Source organism: Mya arenaria, chromosome 15 (assembly GCF_026914265.1).
Source record: "Mya arenaria isolate MELC-2E11 chromosome 15, ASM2691426v1".
Lineage (NCBI taxonomy): Eukaryota > Metazoa > Mollusca > Bivalvia > Myida > Myidae > Mya > Mya arenaria.
The window spans coordinates 53,171,292-53,196,022 of record NC_069136.1 but is presented as its reverse complement, the minus strand read 5'-3'; the positions used below and the strand labels follow the sequence as shown (position 1 = coordinate 53,196,022).

General features: G+C 35.0%; 1 protein-coding gene, 1 non-coding gene and 1 pseudogene across 3 annotated transcripts in view; 1 reads left to right on the top strand and 2 right to left on the bottom strand.

Annotated features, from left to right (window-relative positions):
- The window catches only part of LOC128219027 (uncharacterized), a 29,348-nt gene extending 21,586 nt beyond the window's left edge, over positions 1 to 7,762 (top strand). For both annotated transcript variants that reach the window (XM_052926838.1, XM_052926837.1), the window contains exons 7-11: positions 506 to 616; positions 4,700 to 4,789; positions 5,417 to 5,563; positions 5,942 to 6,032; positions 6,606 to 7,762. In XM_052926838.1, coding sequence (XP_052782798.1) covers positions 506 to 616; positions 4,700 to 4,789; positions 5,417 to 5,563; positions 5,942 to 6,032; positions 6,606 to 7,263 — 1,097 coding nt within the window. In that variant the 3' untranslated portion in view covers positions 7,264 to 7,762. The remainder of the gene's footprint in view (positions 1 to 505; positions 617 to 4,699; positions 4,790 to 5,416; positions 5,564 to 5,941; positions 6,033 to 6,605) is intronic.
- A 1,107-nt stretch (positions 7,763 to 8,869) lies between these two features.
- Positions 8,870 to 24,731, bottom strand: part of LOC128219480 (uncharacterized) — a 47,728-nt pseudogene continuing 31,866 nt past the window's right edge.
- On the bottom strand, positions 15,056 to 15,137 carry Trnal-aag (transfer RNA leucine (anticodon AAG)). The gene has a single exon. It is a non-coding gene; the product is annotated as a tRNA-Leu (tRNA).

Genomic DNA, 24,731 nt, shown 5'->3' with positions numbered 1-24,731 from the left:
GGTGCGGGAAATATGATGAACAAGTTATTAATTTGGTGTGGCCTAAAGGAAGGGTTTATTATATAGATATTTATATATTTATATTTCAAATAATAGATGTTTTAAATGCGTTTATTGGGACTTTATTCCGGGCATTAATTTGTTGTAGAAACTTATTATCATTTGTTCTGCGAGTATTGTATACGTATCAGCATATGTAAAAAAAGATAATAGTTTGAAAGAAGCTTATGTGTCAATTTTAGAATGTCTGTTATACTAGCAACATACCGTGTATAACATGCATTTATTCGCGTTGAAGGAAAGACACCAGGTTAAGTATAATGCATCTTTTTGGAAGGAATATAGAAGCGTATGATTTGTTCTGTTGACGTTTTAAACGTATCAATTGTTTTAAATAAAAAAAAAAAAATTATGATTGTTTGAAATGAAAGACGTAAATGTGCAAATTGAGGAAATCAGTGATATTTTAAATTATACGTGGTATTAGTGATCGATTACCTTACAGATATTAGCACCTATCCACCATTGACGTATGCTTATGTGGAGAAGATCAACCAGACCTTTTACGTGAGATTTGCCAACGAAGTTGACACGAAAAAAAGCTTGTGCGCAGGAGGTAAATATCAATTGAGCATGAATATCATTTGTAAATACTAAATGTTGGGATAAGTGTGAGGTTGACTTTTACAAACCGTTTGAAATCCCCAGCTAGTACTTACATGTGTTCACTGACCATGCCAGGTCGTTAACCCCTAACATTTATAAATTGCAATATTTTGATATGTTGTGTAAGGCGTAAAAATAAAAATAAAAATTCCTACTTACCGACCGACTCTATTTTTCCTCCCGATCATACACATCTGTTGCCGAATGTGGATTTGATTTCGTAGTTTCCTAAAAAAATGTGCATTTATTTGATTGAACATGTTTAATGAATGAATTACGGGGTTGATGTCATTATCGGGGTATAAACGCAATAGGGCTGGTCTAGATAGATAGATAGATAGATAGATAGATTTATTCGTGCATATATATGTCATTGTAACAAACCAAATATCTCATAAAGTTATAACACAGACTGATTAACAAAGTATTAATGATGATATCTATACTAAAGCACAACATCATTAGAATGCTTTGGATACATACGTGCGTTAACAAAGATTTAATTCAATGTGACAAATATATAACACAGGATAACCCATTAAAGTTATTCAACTTATTTCCAATGGGGTCCTTAAGACAAATATAATTATTTGCCAAGATCTCAGTTGTAAGCTGTTTAAATTAGGTTTACTTATACAAAAATAACATGCATCTAAGTGTGTGGAGTCCCCGATAATGACATCAACCCCGCAATTCATTCCTTATATTTGCACCAATAGTTCAATATATCATTCAAGAAACGTTAAAAAAATAATTCATTTTATTTAGGATAACCTTTCAGTTTTCCTTTCTTACTCATTCTGTAAATAAAACGACCCGACTGTAACCCGAAACATTTTTTTCAAATGACGTCACAATAACGCTGGAAAAGATCAACCACTTGCAATCACTTTTAAACTTAAGGTATTAGCCGCGTAATACACACTTTTTTAAAAGCTTTAACCGACAACATAGTTATAATCACGGTACACTATGGGAATTTTATCCAAATTGTGAAGATTTTTTACCGTGAATTAAAAAAGTTATTATGTTTCATTACACCCACCCCCAAACTCAAAGGGCTACAAGGAGCGACAAGTAAATATTTTGTCTATATTTGATTTTTTTCGCATTATCAGAGATTATGAAATAAACACAACAGTTTCTGGTAAAATAAACTTCAGTTAACAGAAAACTAAAGTTCAAACGAACACATTATTGATACACATGGAAAAAAGAAAAGAGCAGTTTTTCGATGTTTGAAAATATATAGCAGTTTTATAAAATTCATAAAAAATAGTTAACTATAAGGCAAGCTGCTGAAATCATTTTAGATATTATCTATGATGTCTATTGAACAATTTAAAAGACAATTTATGATAGTTTACCGTCCAGTTTTGTAGAAAATATACATAATGTCATGTTACCATACATTTTTATAGCTAATAAAATGCTTAAAAATCAACCTTTTTCTTGTAAAAAATTATAAAGCTTAATTGGACTTATTCATAAAATGTACTCTTTCAAATAAATGAATTTTACTTATGATACTAACTCAGAATACAGAGTTTAAAACAAATGAGTGTACTTTTAAACTAAAATATGTGAAGAAACAAGAACACTAAGTGGACTTGCCCCTCCAAAAATATCAGAGTGAAAGTTCTCAACTAATGTTTTGTTTTAATATTATAACATGTAAACAATCTCTGTGGGTAATTTGATGTATATCTGTTTTATTTTGTCATTGGTATTCTAACAATTAGTTTTTTCACAATAATTCTTCACTCTTCAACATTTGAAGTTTGGTCTGTTCCCATGCTTTGTACTTGTAGTGTGTGCAGAGATGATAACTACTCAATGCTAAGTCAATGCTGATTTGGTTTTCATGCACCTTCAGGTACTTTACCCATCAAGAATGTTTAGTGCTGTAAAGGAAAAAAGTTGTACTTTAAAGCCTTTCTAACTAATTAGTATAGATAATTATACTGCCATACATATACAAAATAAAATATAAACAGTTTAATATTTCTCGACATTATTTTCAAAGAACAAGCTGATACATACATGTATATATATAAAGAAAATTATTAAATTTATCAATAAAATTCATCATCATCATCATCACCACCACCACCACCACCACCACCACCACCACCACCACCACCACCACCACTTGATTATTGAATACAGTAGGTTTATAAAAACAAAAACCAAGTCAAATATGTTTTATATGAAATACTCACATCATCTCGATCAGATGCGACTGTCTTGTGGATGGACATGGCTGTCAAATCCGCTCTCAAGGATCCAACATAGTATTTAATGCAGACTGGAATTCTTCATAACCCAGTGTTGTAGACTAAGTAATATTCAGTCATTTTCCTGCCTGGAAGAAATTAGACTTCTGATTATCAACAGCAGAAACTACCACCGTAAAATACAAATGCACAAGTATTATACATTCTGCACTAATATCTGTTTTAGCCAAGAGTAAGGGTTGGTAGACACAAATGTGTAGTTGTTGTGCATATGGTTGATAATGATTCACAACAGTATGGGGTTTTAACGAGACCTACACCAAGCCAATGAATGTCAATAGTGTTCTAGCAGATGCGGCTTCAAGCCCCAAACCACATACAACTTTTTTTCACAGGTTAATTTTGAAAAAACGCATTTTGTAAACAAATAACGGGTATGTACATGTATTGTGGTATGTTAGAAATAGGTCACGTACCAAAACACATCATTTTTAAACAAAAATTTAAGTTTAATATTTTTCTAAGATAAAACAATAAATTTAAAGATTACATACTCATATTATATCTTAAACATAAGTTATGTACATAAGTACATATAAAAATATGTAACATGTCCATAAGTACATGTAAAATATGAACATGCTGTCTAAACATTTAGCTAATAAAAATGATTTAAGAATTCCAAAAATGAATTAAAAAACAAACGTTTTTGAACACATCAACGTACAAAACTGCTCAGGGATACTTACATTCAGAGCCCTTTGATACGAATATCCCAGTTCCATGCCGATTGTTGACAGTTCGTTTTTTCGAGAGAAAATCTTCTCTTACGCGTATATTTCACTTATAATCCATGTTTAACTGTAATGACTCAAATTGTTGGATGTATCGTAATCAACTGTCAGCGTGTACCTTTAGTGTTTATTTATTTTAAACGTATATTCATGAGAAAAACATCACAATATTTCCAAATCCTACGATGTAGAAATTCCATTATTGACCTATGAATAGCCGGGAAATACCTTCTGTTTCTAAAAATAGCAACATCCGGTACAGGCCGAACACGCCCGATGTTCGTCGCGATCTGTTACGGCGAGTGGCGATATATGTCGATGTTTCCCGAGTTGTATTACATGGCTAATACCTTAAAATTGAAACACTATTGGAAGCAATACGTTTAAAATATAATAGGTTAACACTTTCTTAAATGTTGATTTTCTTTTACGGGACCGGGACCTGCTGATACAATACAAACAATAACAAGATCAATAATTTCCATGCATGTATATGTTATACGATGAATTGCGACCCGAACATATCCGAAGATGTTGCGTTCATCGATTGATGAACGCAATTGCCGAAAGGCAGTTCATTTAAGGAATGGAAGTTGAGGTGTAAATATAAAAATTTGACCATTTTAATTGAAAGTTTGTACAAAAGTGAAATACCCTGACATGGGTCGGTTTGGTTCATCTCAGTTCTAAACAAAATATGCCTACCGTAACCTGGCCTTTTTTTGGAGATGTTAGTTAAAACAAAAACATGCCTAATAATTTCATCTTACAGCTTGTTTTTTTTTGTTTGGTGCCATGTCGGCATTTGTTGCATTGTTTTTAAACAGGATCCTTGATTAAGTTAACTGTACAAAGTATAATGTCTTCATATTACCATGTATATATGTGCTTTGACTTTATATATTCTATACATAAGTCCGAATTAAATGGATGTCCTTTGATGTTTTTTACACAGTATATGATTTTACGTTATTGCTGGGTTTTTTTTTAAATATTTTTTAGATGGTCCATCGGCAGGACCCACGATGACGACACGAGCGACACAATCATCTTTTTCGGAATCAACCACGACACTTGCCAAAAGTACAATAGGTAATTACTGTTTTTAAAGTTTTGATACCGTATAAAGTCTGAACACATTAAGTACCCAACATCTTTAGAAAAAAATCAAGAACAAATATCGAGTTTAGCTCGTAACAAAGATAAACATGAACTCCTTAATTAAATAAATATGTTAATGATATTTCACTGTTTGAAACAGTGAATATATCATTTTGATATTGTTCAGTGATTTGAAATTTTAGCGATCTTACGTCCAGATCAACTCTAATGCACACAGGGCTGGGATACAATTTTCTTCAATAAACTTTATTTTTCAATACATACTTCATTTTATGGACATTAACCATAGAACGAGTGACAAGAGTTGCTATAGTGTTATTGTGTACGATAATAACCCTTAGTAGACAAAAAAAGATATTTTTAAAACAAAAACACCACTTTTGTCACATGTACTATTCAAATATCAGTTTACGCATACTAGTATCATAAATGAGCAGCTCAAACAATAAGTGATAGTTTTTATACGAATTTATATTATAATAGTTTATTCTTGGTTTTATTTACACATTTTGAGTGTATTTATTTCGTATGTAATGTTTGAGATTTCCACATAGTTTTGGTTTTCTCAGCGACTTACGTACCGCTATACCACATTAGGTCCTACATCACACGTGACGTCATCCCATAATGTCATAACAACAGACATACATTCGACGCAAGCACCAACATTGGATACATCTACAACGCCAACATCGCATACGGTACCTGAAGGAACAACAGCGTCCTTAGATAAAGAAAGAGGGGGTATGTGGATAGTCAACTATTGATAGTCAAGTATAAAGATGATGTTCTAAAAAATATATAAAAGAGAAACAACCGAAATATGGTATAACATATATGCCAGATTCATAAACATTCCGCATTTGCTGAGTCTACTTTTGGTATGAATTGAATGTTTATTGAGCTAAACACACATCAAGCCTTTTGTTCGCATCGCAAAATATATTTGAATACAACTTGTATAATTGTTTCGTAAAACTAACAATAAAAAAACAAAGAGAGCAATAAACAAATATGGTATGTTAAATGTGTGTTGATTGCGCACGATTGTTTTTGCATACATGCAAACACATATGATTGTGACTTTACATAAACGCCCAAATGATATTTTATATTTCACAGGATCCACAGCAGGTCTCGCTGCTGGTTTGTCCGTTTCTCTGGTAGTGCTTATCATTGTGCCGGTCATTGTGCTGGTTGTCTTGAAAAGAAGGTAGGTTTATTTGGTATATTTGTAACATATATATATTTACCAAAGTGAACTAAAACGCGAACGTTTAAAATGTTATTTCAATAAAACTACTAATAATAGCTTAAACTTCTCTATAAGGCAAGTTTCAGTTAAAGCGACATATCTTTATCTTGCTGCATATATGTTTAAAAGGTCCTCATCCCATGCACTTTTCTAAATGATGCACTAGGAAGAACGTTTAAATATTTCTCTTAGTTGTGACAAGGTTATAATGGAATGAACAAATTTGAAACATAAGGCAACGAACAAGGATTTTTAATCTGATTTAATGAGTCAACGTGTATTTGTTTAATGTCCATGCTATACCCAAAGTATTTCGCTGGTTTAAATTTTGAAGAAAAAAAAGGATCTTTGATTTCGTCGTCCGCAGCCGCGGTTGTCGTCTTAAACATTGGTCATAATTAAACAAAAGACTAGAAATCGTCATAGGTCATGTAATAGTCTATATTATTGCTCAAATAAATGTATGTATCCGACTTAGACTATATACTACGTTAAATAATAAACAAATGCTTCGTTTGTTTGACTTCACAGGGGACTTCTAACAAAGTGCTACACAACAAAGGATGAAAAAGACAACCGCAACGAAGACACAAGAACAGAAATTTCATTCGTGTCAACACCGATATTTGAATTTACTACGAACACAATGAATGACTTAACAGCCTCAAATCATTCTTATTTTGTGCTTGAGAGCCAGTTTAATAGGGAGACCGAACACTATGCAGAGCTAGATACGACCGATGTTGACCATTATGACTCGACCGAAATGTCTCAGAAAGACACTTCTGATGATTACGACACAACCGATGCCAAAAAGGGCCCAGCCAAGTTTGAATTGGCTAAGTCAAATAACAATTATAACAAAGTCACGTTGCATCAATCTAATGAGTACGATCATATTCATCAACATGGAAGGCTGCCAAAGTCGGACAGACAAACTGAAAATCAATACGACATATCGAATAATCTGATTGACGGCAAACCCAATGATAATTTCGGAGATGACAAGGATACATATAACCATTTGAGAAAACATGAATCGAAGAGCTCTGGCACAGATAACGTCTATGGAAAGTCAGAAACAGATGGAAATAGTGGATATGAAACTTCCAGTGCCCTTAAACCTCGCATGAATATAGATGCGAATAATCAGCAAGCTGATTATGCCGTGGTAAAAAAGCAATGGTAGAATATTTTGCACAAGAAGTGATCAAATACCATGAAATATGAAAGAAATCGACATTGCATGCAGTGATTGTCAACTAAACCATTACACATGTTTCCGATCAGTCCTATTCTTGTAGGTTTGCATTCATTACCAAGCGGATCTTGCGGGCGTGTTTTAAGCTTTGATTAACCTGTCCGCCTGAAGTAAAACCAATGCAACATGTTCATGTATGAACACTTAATGTCGTAATAAGACGCTTTTTAAGTTGTAAGTTCTGCATTATATGTAGTTAATTTGATGTATGAAGTTGATTAACAAGCCGTCTACATGTATGTTGCACTTGATTCAAAGTTAACTTGGTAAATTTCCTTGATTAACCAATTTAAAAATAATGCTTAAGCATTCTATCCAATTTTGCATGTTTCTTTTTTATCATATTATGTACGTTCTGTGTTAATAGCTGTTTCTTATAGACATAAACATTTACGTCAGTTTTTAGCAAATAAAGTAATAAAATTGACGTTTGTTTGATTCAACCATGCTGCTGCCAAGTTAAAACCTACAACGATAAAACCATTCGACATCATCTTTGTATTAAGATTTTAAAGCGAATGTTTTTGATTATGTTTTTCTGATAAATGTATACAGTATATATTTTCCTAAGGTCACCGTAATTAAATATTGACTATAAGCGCCTATATGAATATGCCAAAAAGTCCGAGCCCTGTTTCTACAAGTTACCTTTATCATATACCCTACCCTGCTTAAGAGTGTTCGGGGACACCCGTTACTTTAACGGTTGAAACTACACGATGACTGTTTTAATGAAACGCAGTTTACCCCAAAAAGGGGGTTGCGTCTGGAAATTTGCGATCTTAAACCTTACGATATGAACTGAAACGGGTCCATGATCGTTATTTTCTCATTCGGATTTTAATGAGGCTTAATGCGACGGAGAGCGGCCAGACGGCGTTTGAGAGGACATTTTTTTCAAGTTTTAAAAGTCAAAATACTGAAGCACAAGAATAATGCTAATCCATCTCCTGCGCACAGTGAAATACAAATTACACCGGCTGTTTTCTTTACAAAGGTTTTGGTGGTCGATTTCTGCGTTGTATTGCACTCGGGGCTAGAAGGAAAATCGAAGGCTATATTGCGGCGACCAGTAGGGTTGGTTTATTCATGACGAAGCAGAAAATGTAACTCTAGGCGTAAAATCAGGAGACGGTACCTTCGACCCACTGCCATGCTCAACAGTAAAACGCGTTTGAGATTTGTGAACAGTGACGTATTGGATTTGCTTCTGTTACATAAAGTAAAGGAGTGCGGAAAGTTACTTAAGGAGAGTGAATCAAATCGGTCATAGATGAGCGTACAGTCGCGACTTCGTCTACGAAGAAGAGTTTCGCGGTTTCGTGGCGGGAAAAACAATATACAGTATGGTATCGTATTCCAGGAACATGAATCATCCGAAACCGGATACTTAAGGAAGTATCTTTATGGTTAAAGACTATGTTATTAGAAGTGACCAATCGCTAAACAATTTATAATAATACTAACTGCAATAAATGCTGGTGAAGAACAGCAACGACCAAGTTGTCATATCCAAGTACAATTAGCTGGCCTTTCACAGCTGGTGCTTCTTCCTCAATCGGGAATTTCGGGATATACGGGTGTTTGTTGCATGTGTAAACCGACTACCAACAAGGGTGACCTTCCATCCATCGTTGAAGCACAGTGGTTTCTCTTTGGGACATGAACAGTCCTTTTGGCGTAGCTAGAAACATATGCAAGTCTTGAACCAATCTGTTGTTCTACTTGGGTCAAAGATTTGGCACAGTTTTCGATAGCATATGCGATTATAGTGTTCGATGTGATCGAGCGATCGTTAAACTCTTTAATCCACTGGAATAGTGTATGGTTTGAGTAATTGACGGAAGGAGAACATGTCGGTCATTCTAATGGCTATGAAACTTGGTTAACAATTCCAAAGCGAGACCGAAGATGATGATTATGATGTCGGGAAATTGAGGATCGAAACGTAAATTTTGAGTAGGGCGTACACTGTCGCTGGTTATTTTAAACCCTGCAAACTCAATTGCGTCCTTAGCAAAAACTAATTCATCTTGTCTCAGTGTATTGCCGTTTCTGCAATATTTGTTTAACCAATTGACCACCATGTCGTTCATGCATTTGGTCTTAATTGGCATTTTCAATATCAACTCCTCAAACGACTTGTATTACTGTCACTTGATGCTATCTAAGCTTGTAGTGTTGTTGTGTAGTGATAACTGCCACGAGGATTTACGGAAATGGTCAGATACCGGTGCAATGATCAAGGTGTGTAGTGTGTCTTACAGATAGCGTCTACAATTAGTTACGCCGAGATGTGCCGTTCTATAACCGCAGACAAGTATTCTGTGACACTGAATGACCGGCACACCGGAGGTAACCGGTTTTAGTTTGCCATGGCCTTGCATTTTAAACAAACCATTCATTCACCGCATCGCGCAAGTGAAGGAGGGCAGGTTCTGAGGAGTGATGAGCACCTTGTTTCGCATCGGGTCGATCATTAATTTCATCGGGGGACCAATCATGAAATGTGCCGTTCTACTGAGCGCCGACAAGCAGTCCCTGACACCAACTGATCGGGTTACCTTGTGGACCGGTTTAATTACTTACATTACATCTAAAACAAACCCTTCCTTCACTGGATCGCGCCAGTTAAGATGTCTACGTAATGAGAGTGAGATCATCTGGTTTCGAATCGGGTTTAATCATTAACTTCATCGTTGATCCATCCAATAATGGCAGTGCATGTGATAATGATATGCACGTGTATTAAGAAGGTATTCCTTTAAATGTGTATGAGTATCCGGTGTAGTGGAAAGGTAGCTTTTTCGAATGTGGTAGGGGTTGTTGTCGCCCGAAACAGCCGCATTCTGTATTAGGCTGGGCCTGTAGTGACAATGTTGTGTCTGCGTGGCATGGTGGTGTTTAAACCCCAATTGTGGCGCGTCTGTGATTATACCTACGGAAGTTCAGGGTACTTTTCTGAGGAATATGTGATATATATATCCGGTTGCCTCAATATTGCCCGCCTCATCTTCATTGTTATGGAAACCGGAGTACACGGAGGAAATACACGTCTCCTAGAACGAAGCTATCAAACGTTTATCCAAAAAGTAGGAAACAGTTGAAACTCATTACAAAAATTTCCAAAACGAAACAACAGTGTAATTGTTCGGACACTCTGGCAAACTGCGATACTTAGGTATTTAACCGCCAATGCTTAATATATAACAAGTCTAATTAAAACCCGTTAAATATCATGTAATTAGAAAATTGATGTAATAGTCAAATGCTATGATTAAACGACTATTTGTCTTTATAAAGTCCGAAAGTAAAATTGTGTATTAATAGAACGGTTTAACATGCAGTGGCATCAGCAAACCAACGGATATGAAACAACGACTTTTAATAGCCAAATTAAACTATACAAACATTTTAATGCTTAAATTATTTAAAAAGTAATGTCATCATATGACAGTTAACAATTATGCGTTTCTTAATGTGATGAAAATAGTGATTTTATCTCAGGCTGTTGATTACATTTATCCTTGCAGAATTTCTTATCTTGTAATTTGAATAGTTTAATTTGCCGTATAATTGAAAAAAACCCATACGTTTTAATAGTGTGTATCTTTTAAATTCGTTGATCATATCTGGGTTGCCTACAGTAATTCACGGTAAAGATGTCATTATGTGTATTCATCTTCATATCTTGATTAGAACATTCCGAAGTCGGACGTTTCCTATATACCAGTAATCAGGTTAACATATCATCACAGATTTAAGTCAGGTTTCGTCTAAGCAATGGTAAATCTTATCGGTCTGCGCATTACATATTACATCCAGTGATATTTGCAGTTGAATTTAAAGATATTTTTTATACGTAGTGGGGGAGGAGGGTTATACTGTAGTACAATATCTTTTTCATGTACCTATTAAATTACATTGAGATGAAATAAATCAACATTTCATTGTATCAGGAACTGCTGAACAATACCTTCGGAAAAATTTGGTCATGGCGCATGCGCAACAACCCTACAAGTTTGACCATCGAATGAGGTTGCACCTACAATGACCTTATGGAATCTTACAACAGAAGTAATGTTGTGACCAAACACATGAGTGTATTTTAAATTACAATTTGTTATCGGAAACAATCATTATTTACATAGATAATTTATTCGTATGTTATATATATCGATGCCATATATTCATCAATATCAGTAGCATTTTTATCATCAGTGTGGTATCAGTGTGATATCAGTTTTTAAACAACAATAATACAATAACAAACAACAGGAACAAGCCCGATTTTCCCTATTGGCGGGATAGATCTTTTATTTCCTCCATATATGGAGAGCATAACATAGATACAATAGGTTTAGTTGGTACCAAAGTACAATATCAATGCCAAATAATGCATGATTTTATATACACAACAACGGAAAAAATATAAAAATACAAAGTAAATGAACTGGTGGTTTTAAAATTGAGGGATAAATAAACCTGTACTTGCAAGGTAAGCGAAGATAACTAATCAATTATCAAAACTAAGATATACATGAGTAATAGCTCAAAGTGTTTGGTTTATTTGTTAATAATTGCAGGGTTTTGGAACCTAGAGACGAAAGCAAAATTCTAAATTCCAAACTGCATAAGGAGAATCAAACGTAAGCGTTTAAAAAAAATATGGAAATACAAATGTGAAAAGTGTATTGTTTTATTTATATGAGTAAAAGCAATTTGAAGTACTTTGTATTACCTTACTTATTTCGAGTTATTATTGCTCGTATACATCATCAAGATTTCTGTATGTTGAATCAATAGCTAAATGTTCAGATAAGTAGTCAATAAAAAAGTAGCAGTTATTACAGTCATTTTTAATTATGGTCAATAAAAAATAGCAGTTATTACCGTTATTGAGCATTAAAAGAAGCAATAACAACAACAACGACACGAAACACAATATAATGATGAGTATTTCATTCTAGGCAAACACACTTTCATTAGAGGCAATATATGAACTGCCTTTATGTGTAAGTCCAGGTTATATTACGCATATTCAAACATGTTTTTCAGTACCTTTGCTAAATCCCAACTAGTCAAATTCCAATCTGACATTTCTGCCAAAATGTTCGTTATATTGAGGAACTCTTCTCTCTTCTCCCACTCAGAGTCATGAACTTTCTAAAATAAACCGCACCTTTAAGGTCAAAGACATGTTCCCACAGTGTTTGACTCACACGGTCGATCTTATAACAGTAGCACATGATATGTTCTGGCAGGCTTTCACACATAAGATGACACATTTCACAGTTGCGAGAGTATTGTCTCGTCATAAATTAGGCACTTAAGTTCGTTAGAAATGAGCACTTTGACAATAGTCTTAGAGATGCCTTTGCCGTTAACCATATATTTGAATATTTCCGCGGTGTGATTATGTTTGGGGTGAGCCACCATAAATTAAGTTGGAGCACAGAGTCAAAGACTTTTTGCCTTTCCATTTTCAGCACCTTATATTGGAGAATACCTTTTCAAGCGTAGGAGGAGGGGAACGTACCGTAGTCCACGTAAGACACTATGTATTTATATAATGAGTATTTCACCAATAAACGAAATACGTCCGGGACAAAGCCGACCGTCTGTTTGTCACAATGGAGATACTTGATAAGTCTATGGTTAAATATTTCCTTAGCCAAGTATTATGCTGGCAGTCGACATAATTGGCCCAAAAATGTAAGTTTTCTATAGTCTATAAACATTTCAATAGGGTGATTCATTAGTGCACTAAATGCAAAAATGTTACTTGCGTTCAGCATTATTTTCTGCATATGTTTAATGCAATACCTTGTATATCTGCTTTTGAGTAAAAGTACCATCTCTTGCAACCATACAGTGATTTAGGCAGTACGACACTCTCATAAACACTCTTCAAAGTTAATGGAGACATCGACTTCGGACGTATTCCAGTGTTGCAGATGTTGACACGCAGCCTTTATGAAGCTTGTCGAAGACAAATTGGAGTTGCAAATTATTCCCAAATGTGTATTCGCATCACATTCACTGATAAGTTCATTACCCAGATGGAATATATGTCATTGATGTAAACGGATGTTTAATGTTAAGACAGCCCCTTTTTTATATTGTATAAAAATCGCCATTTTCGGGAGTAATAACAACAAATGTTCATCATATTGTCCATTCCAAGTTAAGATATAGACAACAACACCATATCGTCGGCTACCGTTGGTGATCCTATGGAAATATTATAAATACACAGCCCACAACCACTGTCACGCAACTCCTTTTTAAGTCCGTCGATAAAGACAAGGTACATTATCGGTGACGCATTACGGCCTTGAGGATTTCCTTGTAGGGCGTCGAAGTTTTCAGACGATAAACTCTTAAATCTAACATGGATTTGAACTGCAGTATACATCTCTTTTACTGCAAGAAGTGTTGTATGATCCATGGTGGTTTGCAGTAGTTTGTAGAAAAGCCCATCATGCCAGACGCGGTCAAAAGCTTGCCTCCCATCCAAAAACAAAGATATACAGTTGAGGAATGTTCCCGGGCGAATAATAAGCTTTCACGTAGCGAAAAAGATGACATCAATCATCCTTACTGTTCCTGAAAACCACCCTGTTGGTTGTCAATGTTTGTAAGTAATTGGTCCTTGCATCGTTGCAAAATAATAATTTCAAAAACCTTTAAAACAACCGACGACAGAGTGATGGCTCAAAAGTTGTCTTGGTCGTCTTTTCTCTTATTACCTCCCTTATGCATAGTAGTTATCGTACCTATCTTCATAAACACCAGGATATGGGACAACTTTAACATAGAAGTTAACATATCAGCCAATACTGGAGCGATGATTGACCTTCCATAGATATGGTGTACATATAAAATCCCGTCACTTACGCCTGCCTTGCACTGAGGTAACGTTTGAATCGCACTGAACTACTTTTTCTGACACAAAAGCATCTGGGTCAGGTTTTATATTGCCAAATGCATTTTGGACTGTTCGCGATACATGCTCCTTCCAATCATCGTCAAAATCCTGAGATTGTGATGGGAAATAAAGATCTGGGAAATATAAGCCCCGTTCCCTGACTTGATCGTTCCTATCCCGGTACATTGTTCCATGAAAGTTAATTCCTGCCCCGCTATTATAAATTGATAACTTTTTCCTGGTATTGACCGTTTTCCAAAATCTGCCTGGATCAGTCTTTGCTATATGTTCTAGTGTGTTGGTTATGGTGGCTAGATATTCCTCGATACACCGTCTCTGTGCAAAACGGAATTTACGTTTGGGGCTCTTGTATGCAACGAACATTACATCGGTCGGCACTCTTGGTCTTCCCGCACGGCGCCACAGTTCGCAAGCCTCCCACATGGACCTGTGTTCTCTCGTCAAAGTCTCTGACCAGGGCGGTTTCAGAAAGCTTTTAAAACGTCTCTTTGGGAATGATCTATTTGCACCATTGATTAGAGTGTCACAAATACGCTTGTAGCAATTGTCTATATGATGTTTATCCAAGGAGCAGTGCTTACCATTGGTAAGTCCATCGTCATTTAACAACAGGGTATGATAAAGTTTAATATTCGCACCATTCACTTTTTTCCAGTTTTTACCAGTGCTATAGGTACTGCTCTTGTCTGATGCACATTCATTATCAAATTTCACGATAGTAAGTATCAATAACGAAACGAAGCTGTTTTTCGCGGGCAAAACATCAAGTGGCAGCGGTGGGATTCGAACCCACGCCTCCGAAGAGACTGGTGCCTTAAACCAGCGCCTTAGACCGCTCGGCCACGCTACCTGTTCTCATACTTAGACTGTTATCAAATGTATCTAGTAGATATTGACATTTAGTATGTTACAATCGCGTTGTTTAGCGAATAAGATAAAACTTCACGATTGTTTAAGTGTTAAATTGACACTCTTATTCAAAATCAATACATACACATGTATAACAAACATCAATTTTGACTGATAAACCTTAAACTACTTACTAAATAATGCATTTATGGAAATTGTTCAGAAAACGCAAAAATATTAAATAATTGGTGAATTTTAAAAGATTTACTGTGGTCTACTATAGTATCATACAGTAGGAATACCGTGTCTATGCTCATTTCTTTTAAATTAAACTCGGTATGCTTCATAATAACAATTGTTTTTGACATTTATTTATCCTTGTTGGAATATTAAAACAATATTATTAATTGTGGTGAATCTTATCTGGGAGTAAGAGTGCATCTTTAAGGTAGCGTGAAGAAATAGAAGTCAAATATTAGAGTATAAACACGGTTAAGGAGCACAAGGCTACGAGCCAAAACAGACTGAACGAGAGGCACAAAACTTGCAAACACCACAAACAGACTGAACGAGAGGCACAAAACTTACAAACACCACAAACAGACTGAACGAGAGGCACAAAACTTACAAACACCACAAACAGACCATACATACTTCACAATGGCTTTATCAGAAAATGATTGGAGTACCGCCTTCGAACGTCATTCAAACAAGAGTTTAATTGAACAATGGTTCACGTGATTTAATCCAGTTTATTTATACGCAACCTCGCACTCGGTTCAATTCGTACTCAACATTTATCAATAATTACACAAATCGATGAAAACCACAGATTGTTGACAGAAAATATTTTTTTAATGTCTTGGAGCATAAGAAACTTAATTTTCAAATCTAAAAAGTATAAAATACTTTCAGGTTGAAACTGAAGCTTTTTACAATCGTCTTTCGGTTATTTCACAAGACGAGCTTGATTTTGGTGCCAATGTCAACTATGAATCTTAAACGACACTCTTGAAACTTTCCTTGAGGGCAACAAGTGGGCGGAGTGAGTTGTGATTTTTTTATTTTTCAATAAGATAATAAAGTGGTTCCAGGATGGTTATTAATGAAATTGATGCATGAAATATATGTCCCTTGCAACGTTCAGGTCGTATTCATTCTTGACAGGTACTGATCGTTAAGTCCAATCAGCTTTATCTGTGGGATCAAACTCTTCATTGGACCTTACTTTTCACAAGGAGGTTCCCGATGAAATTTCGAGAATTACATAGCAAGATTGAAAGCTGTACAAACACAGGTGAATGTTTTGTAGTATGACTTTGATTAAGTTGGTTGCACAGATTTCAGTAGCATTACGACGCATAGATAGCAGTATATATCAAAGATCATGAAACATGATGTTGTCATACACATAATAAGGAAGTGCACAAAGACCCATTGCCTATTACGCATGAACCTTTCAGACAATAAAACAGTATTTTTTAATAACAAACCTACAATTGCATTGAAGGGATTGGATGTATAGATACTTTATCATAAACGGTTTTGAAAAATCCAACCTTTGTCCAATAGTTTACAAAAAAAAGTTTTTTCGCGATAGTCATTGGTAAGTCCTTTGATTTTTTTGTCAGAAACAATCTCGTCGGAGTCGTAGTTCAAAAACACATTTACCTTGGTAATAACCAAAAACAGTTCAATACATCCATATGAACTTGACACATATGTTTCAAGAGGCGATACGTAAATGTAGACCAAGGGTCATAATGAGGCTCTTAAAATGGCTGGGTTAGGAATCTTTTCTTCTGAAGAAAAACAACAACAACAACAACTGTTGGCGTTCTTCGCCGAGACAATCTAGCTCTTATGGCTTTTTATGTGCTTTATTTCTCAGTGTTCACGCTTATAATCTAAATATGCACAGGTAATTTAATCAGCTCATTAACCATAAAGTACAGCCTGACAGTAAAGACTTGATTACATTAGCCATAAAGTATATATTGACAGTAAAGACTCCATTACATTAGCCATAAATATAGCCTGACAGTATAGACTCCATTACATTACCCATAAAGTATAGCCTGACAGTTTAAACGCTATTAATTTAGCCATAAATTATAGTCTGACAGTATAGACTCCATTACATAAGCCATAAAGTATAGCCTGACAGTATAGACTCCATTACATTAGCCATAAAGTATAGCCTGACAGTATAGACTCCATTACATTAGCCTCAATGTATATATAGAATCCATTTATTAGTCTTAAATTATAGTCTGACAGTATAAATTCCATTACATTAGCCATAAAGTGCAGTCTGACAGTATAGATGCCATTTTTGTTTTAAAAACTTGGACGAATAACTATTAAGTTGAAAAGTACATTGCACAATGTTTCACTTGTAAGAACTATAACCGTTGCCTTCCGCAAATAAACAAGATGAATACTCAAAAACTATACGAATTCGGTAATAACATGTTTTTGATGGAGTTGGTTTACAATTGTAGTGTATGATTTATCAAATTTATTAGATAAATGTTTTTACTTACTTTGTAGGCAAAGGTCTCATGCCAAATTGATAGATCTATTTTTGATCCACCAGAAAACTCCCAATATTTCCAGATTTTTGGCTATACCCTGTATAACAACTCGAACAATCAAAGTCTTACTGAAAAGTAAGTTACCTCACTTGGATTTATAAGCCGATTGCAACAATTGTTAAAATCAATCAAATAACTAATTCTGCATGTTTTTACATTATTGCGTTATTAAACTTAAGATAGGATTTGAAAGCTGTTTGAATATTATCGATTTTACGTTCATGTGTATATTTTTTTGTTTTAGGTCTACCGTCTGTATTTAATATCATTATATAAAAGCAATTAACGAGAGTTACGAAGACATCCAATTGCGACTATTAGATGTTATTTCAACACAAAACATGTTTGTCTGTGTACTTGCGAGGCTTCACGTCAAACACACGGAAGCCGACTTTTGAAACGGGTAAAGGCCCTTATATAAACAGTAAACATAATATTCAGCATTTTTTTGCATACGATTGACTCTCCAGAAATTTGAATTTTATCTATAGAAGGATTTCATATAAAAGCTGTCTTCATATATTGGGATAAAAGCTCATTAAACATATTCAGAGATATGCATATTTAAACATAACGATATAAGATAAATAAAATGCCGACAAAATCAACAGATTGCTGGTGTTTATTACGCCTGAACTTGTTTCAGACTTGATGTCCTGTATCCAGCGTTTTACAAGAGATTTCAACACATTCATTGGCATGGCGCCGTTCTCCAGTACTTGTAGATGGAACTCTTGTATGTTAAATCTTGAGCCTGAAATTCAAATCAGATAAAGCATATAAAGTAATGATTCAACTACAGAAATTTAACAATTGTACCAATACACTTTAAGCTTTTCGACCACCTTTGGCATGTAAAATACTTTCTTCATCACACGTAGTCAAATTTTATGTAATGCTCTTATTTTATAACGGAAAATAACGTTCACCTAATTCTTCCTCTGCATGTTTCCGAAGTTCTCTGATCTTTATTTCCCCAACTTTGTATGCGCATGCCTGGCCAGCCCACGTAATGTAAGGCCGATTTCATTGGCTGCGCTATCATATGCCATTGCAGTATAGTTTTGCAGGTACTCTATTGCTTTCGCACGTGACCAACTGTTAAAATGATTTTGAAACATACTTAATGTAATTACTCATTAAGAACGTTTTCGGCTTAATATTAGATGCATTGACTAGTATTGTCGGTTTTAAAGCTTTAAAGGCCGGGGTGCATGACCCCAAATATCCTACCGGACAGTTATTAAGCCTATTTGGCAGAGGAGGCGTGGTAAATCGGGTTTATGAGGTCTGTTCTGGTCAGCAGTTTAGATTGTAAACATTTACATGGCTTATGGTGTTATATGATTCTGATACAGTGGTACAGAAGAATTTGTCCATTAGTTTCTCATTTGAGATTAGATAAATAAATTATTGACCAATACGACCACCAATTGTGTTATAATAAGTCATTTGATAGTATATATCACCTCAGAAAATGGATGTTGCCCACCATATGGCAGTTACATACTCATACTATGCTAGTAAACCTGTAGTAAACAGGAATTGGTAGTGAAATTCCGTTGGCTGTTCGAGGGTCAAGAATTTTCAAGGTCTGTTAATCAACATTGCTGGAAATTTGAATTTGTTTGACAGTTAAAAATATATTTGAAAGTAGTATTTATAACTGTTTGGGGGACTTGAAATTCAAACGATATCTATTTGATACATTTCATAAACCATCTTGCATATTTTAGCAATATTTGTTTGTTAATAATTTGAATATTTAAAAAAAATATACTGGCAGTCTGTACTAGCAGACAGCTCTGTGAGGTCAAGTGAAGTGGCCATTTTTCTGACTGTCTCCCTTCGTAACTCTCTTCTCATTTTCAACACATTTGGCCTTAGACATTAACGGGGGGAAGAGGAAGGTTCAGGGCCTGACACATTAACGGTGGAAAGAGGAAGGTTCGGGGCATTGCACATTAACGGGGGGAAATGAAGGTTCAGGACCTTACAAATTAACGGGAGAAAGAGGAAGGTTCCATGCATAACATATTAACCTGGGGAAGGGATATGACGATTCAGGACCTAACACATCAACGGGAGGAAGAGGAAGGTTGAGGACATAACATATTAACTTGGGGAGGGATATGACGGTTCAGGGCCTAACGCATTGACGGGAGAAAGAGGAAGATTTAGGACATAACATATTAACTTGGGGGTGGGGGAGATGAAGGTTCAGGGCCTAATACATGAACAGGGGGAGATGAAGGTTCAGGGCCTAATACATGAACAGGGGGAGATGAATGTTCAGGGCCTAACGGCCTAACAGGTACTCAACGAGAGACACGAAACATCGTAAAATAACAAAACACAGAATACCTGATTAATGAAATAAAATGTGTGGTTAGCATGCTTAATTGTCTATAATATACTTCCTTACACATAGGCCATGTTCTACATATCTTTGCATTGGGAACAACACATAATAGATATGTAGTATAATAAAGGTTATAGTATACGTTATATAGCTTATGTATTACACATTGAATGAACACTTTCTAAAGAGCCGCTTTTACTTTTATCGGCGAAACTCAGGTGAGTAGATCATGAAGTATTGTGGATGGCCCAATCTATGAATCTATTCAGTCACAAAGGCAAATATAACTATTACAGAACGCGAAACAGTTTGCACTGATTGGCTTATTTGAAGCAATGAACTACACACGTGCTTGCAATGAAGTGGCACCATTGCCTGACTTGCCGTCAATAAAGGCGACGTGAATGTGATGCAATCTATGGGACATTATGCGCGAGTTTATCAATCAGTAAAGGATGAACATTGTTCGACGATTTCGTTCCAAAATTTGTTCATATGAAATCAAGTTCAAACTTTGGTATGGATTTCTTGACGGTATTCCTGATTTTCTTCGAATATGGGCCTAGCGTTTGTGTTAATCAGGTGTATGGAATACTAACACAATGTAAATACTCTGAAGACTGAAACCATTGAGTGATGCACAGAAGAAACCATTCAATTGTAATGCAGTTCTATGTTGTACTCATTTGACTTAAATGATAAAAACAAAATAAGAAAAACATGATTTGTGTACTGATAAAAATATTCTTTATAAATGTGATTTTCTATACAAATCTACGTGGCCACAAATACCACAGTTAAAAGATGCGCCAAAATACCCGCGAAAAGGCTGTTGAAATTAACAGTCATGTGATACGCTGGAGGTGTTCCAGCATGCAATGTAATATTATGGCGCTTTTCAACTGGGGAATCGATTCTCGGCCATTTAACAATCAGATATGACCTCGAAATAATACGGGACGTTAAAGATAGTCCATCATGTCGGTGCTCATATTAAAGACGTAGTGTATGTATACAAAAGTCAAGGGACATATTTCATGTTTTAGGGAGGATAAGTAAGTAACATTTTACCGGTCCTGAAAGTTCAATTGCAAGTTACTTCAAAGCGTAATTAAGACACGAATCAAAATCATTCATTTCAGTGCATTGTTAACGCTATCGAATGGGTCTACTTAGCGTTATGGTAATTGGCCTCATTACATTTTTGTATATCTTAAAGCCTATCCAAAACTTTCAATATATGGCCGAGTTGTTGCTTGGGAATTAGTGGCCGATGGTCTGAATTATGTTAAGTACATACTTTCACATTCAAATCCTTTCAAATTAAGGCCCTCATATAAACATTGAATACACTATTCAACATTTTTTTGCAAACGATTACTGTTCAAGTTATTGTAACTGTATCTGTAGATGGATTTCATATAAAAGCTGTCCTATTACGTATGGGGAAATGTCCTTTAAACATATTAAGCGAGACGCTTATTTAAACAAAACGAAATAAGATAAATAAAATGCCGACAAAGTCAACAGATTGCTGATGTTTATTACGCCTGAACTTGTTTCAGACTTGATGTCCTGTATCCAGCGTTTTATAAGAGATTCCAACACACTCATTGGCATGGCCCCGTTCTCCAGTACTTGTAGATGGAACTCTTGTATGTTAAATCTTGAGCCTGAAAATTAAAATCAAATGCAGCATGTACCAACAATTGTACCAATACACTTTAAGTTTAAACAAATAATCACGCGTAATCAAATTGTATTTAAGCTCTTATAACGCAAAAAACGTTCACCTAATTCTTCCTCTGCATGTTTTCGAAGTTCTCGGATCTTTATTTCCCCAACTTTGTAAGCGCATGCCTGGCCAGGCCACGTAATGTAACGGTCGATTTCATTGGCTGCGCTATCATATGCCATTATAGTATAGTTTTGCAGGTATTCTATTGCTTCCGCACGTGACCAACTGTTGAAATGATTTTCAAACAAACTTAGTAATGTAATTATTCATTAAAAACATTTCCAGCTTAATACTAAATGCATTGACTAAACATTCCGGTTGTTTAAGCTTTAAATCTTCTCATATTCGATACAAAGGATAAATTTATTTAAAAACAATGTGTTGCTTGAGCTTGGTCAAAATTAGGAGGCGGACATATATACCGCTTGTCAAACTAACTTTCTGAAACATTTGCTGTATTTTTTAATATGGTATATATTTGATTGAACGTCCGAAGTACAACAATGACTCAGTAAGAAAATTAATTTGCTTACCGGTAATAGTGAAGGCCAGTATCCACTACAAGCCGACATGCTCGCAAAATGTCGTAACTATATCTACCCACCCTGGTAGGGGACGCAGAACGAATATATTAAAATAAACAAGTAAAACTATTATACTAACTTTATATAGATGTGTGTAATATTTTTCCAAAAGGGTTTGTATAGTTTATCACCGATGAAATGGTTTATTGTTGTCTTTTAAAGGACATTATCCATTCGGTCGTATTCTGCTGTTTTCATACTTCAAAATGATATTACAAGTAAGGAGATTACTCTTACATTTCATAGTCATCTTCATACAGACCCATTTCTTCTCCAAGATATTCCGAATACAAACCCCAGCCCTAAAGAAGAAGAACGTCAGATTGTAAAACTTTGGTAAAATATTCTAGTCAATAGCAAACAAAACCTGAAATTCGGACTTGCATCAAAGAAAATATAACATTTAAATCACCAAAATGTTCACAGACAAGCTACATACATATAGCCTACATGTCCCCCTTACAAATATTGCATGAACGCATTCATTTTTCAGAAACAAAGAGGTATGGTAATTTTGACGGAAAAGATATTTTATTCATTACGTCTATTCGAAAGACACTTGCAACAACACAATTATATATCGAACATAACAGGAAGCATGTATTGTTATCATGATAGAAACTAAATTACCTCTTGATACGCGGAATAATATGGAAACCAGCTTGGAATGTTGTAGAAAGACAACATGGGGTCTCGTCGAAAGTCCGGTAAATCTGCTTTCATTGAATAACTATGCTGTAGTGAAAAAACAAGCATGTTTTTGTTAATGTGAAGATGCAGGATAAAACGCACAATACGCACCATAAAATCATTCTATAAATAATTACTTATAAATACTATACTATTTTTTATCTTACTCGTACTAACATCAATTGTATTGATTGCTTATGAAACGGCATTAGTTTCAATATCATTTATTTTTACAACGATTGTGAAGAATGTTACATTAACTTGTACTAAGTCACTCTCGTTGGCAAGATGTTGCGCGAGAGGGTGATCTTGTGTTATTGTTGGAACACGGAGAAAACCCGCTTTTTTCGGCTTGGTGGCCGACAACCAAACTCACAAACTGACCCGAGTTAACTTGGTTAGATGCGATTGCGCTTACACTGCGTTAACCGGACAACCCCCCAAAATCAGTTTTGCAAGTATAACAGGGTATTCGGTCATTCAGTTTCCATTGCATCATTTAAGAGAGACTTCAAATAAAATGATAAATTGCAATAAGCAACTTACTTGCATGTGGTGCCCCGGGTTTGCCTCGTGTAAGGACAGTGCGATTGCCTCAAACAACGGTCTGGTTATGTTGAAAGAAAAATAGAGGAGTAAACAATTACATTTTCTTGAAACAATTAAAACAAATAAGAGCACACAACATAAATTTTTATGAAGTTTTGTGAAACTTTTGAAAATTTATATTTATGCTTGATACATTTTATGTTATTGTAGACAATATTATTTTAGGTGATTTTGTATATACTAAATATATTGCCAACTGCAGCAGAACTGCTTGTTATTTAAATGGGGAAAAAGACTTCTAAGTTGCATTAACCCATACGAAAAACATTTCCCTTTTACTCCTAGTATGTTTCACTAAGTCATTAAGTAAACTTAAACTTTAAAGTGTCCGGTAATAACACTTCAAGCCCGTAGAGACAGCGCCTTTGTATATATTATAGAAACAGACATAATCCATGATTGTAAAACATGATCAGCCATAATTTATTACGTGTTTTTTGCATATATAGTGGATGCTTTTGATAATTTATTAGCAGAACGTTTAAGCATTTAAAAAAATATGTACTGAAATAGAGGTTGTGATATTAACTGATACTTTTTGCTGTTGTCATTTGGTGGGGGAATAAATTTATATTTTATTTTAAATACAAAGTATATTCATTCAATAAATAAAATGAAATTAATTTAGGAATAAACGACAAACATTACGCTCGATACTGACACTTCCATTGGCCTGAAGAGATTAATGGTGAATCTACCAGGAGTGGTTTCGGACGCCGATGAGTAACCACCACCAAGTCCGTCGGAGGAAGAGGCTTCTATACTGTTGACACAATAATGCATTTGATTCTGATTAAATAGTTTGCTTTCAACATTGTGAATTATCGTTGTTTTTTGTTCTTGCTGTATATCTTCTTGGTATCGAAAACTGGTCAGATAATTTAGAATGTGTCATATGGGACTAATCCTACTCGCAGGTGACAGTATCACCTAATCACTTAAAAACAAACAATATTTTCATGAATTATGTTTATACTCAACAGAAAATTGTTGAAAAATATATTTAACATTATCT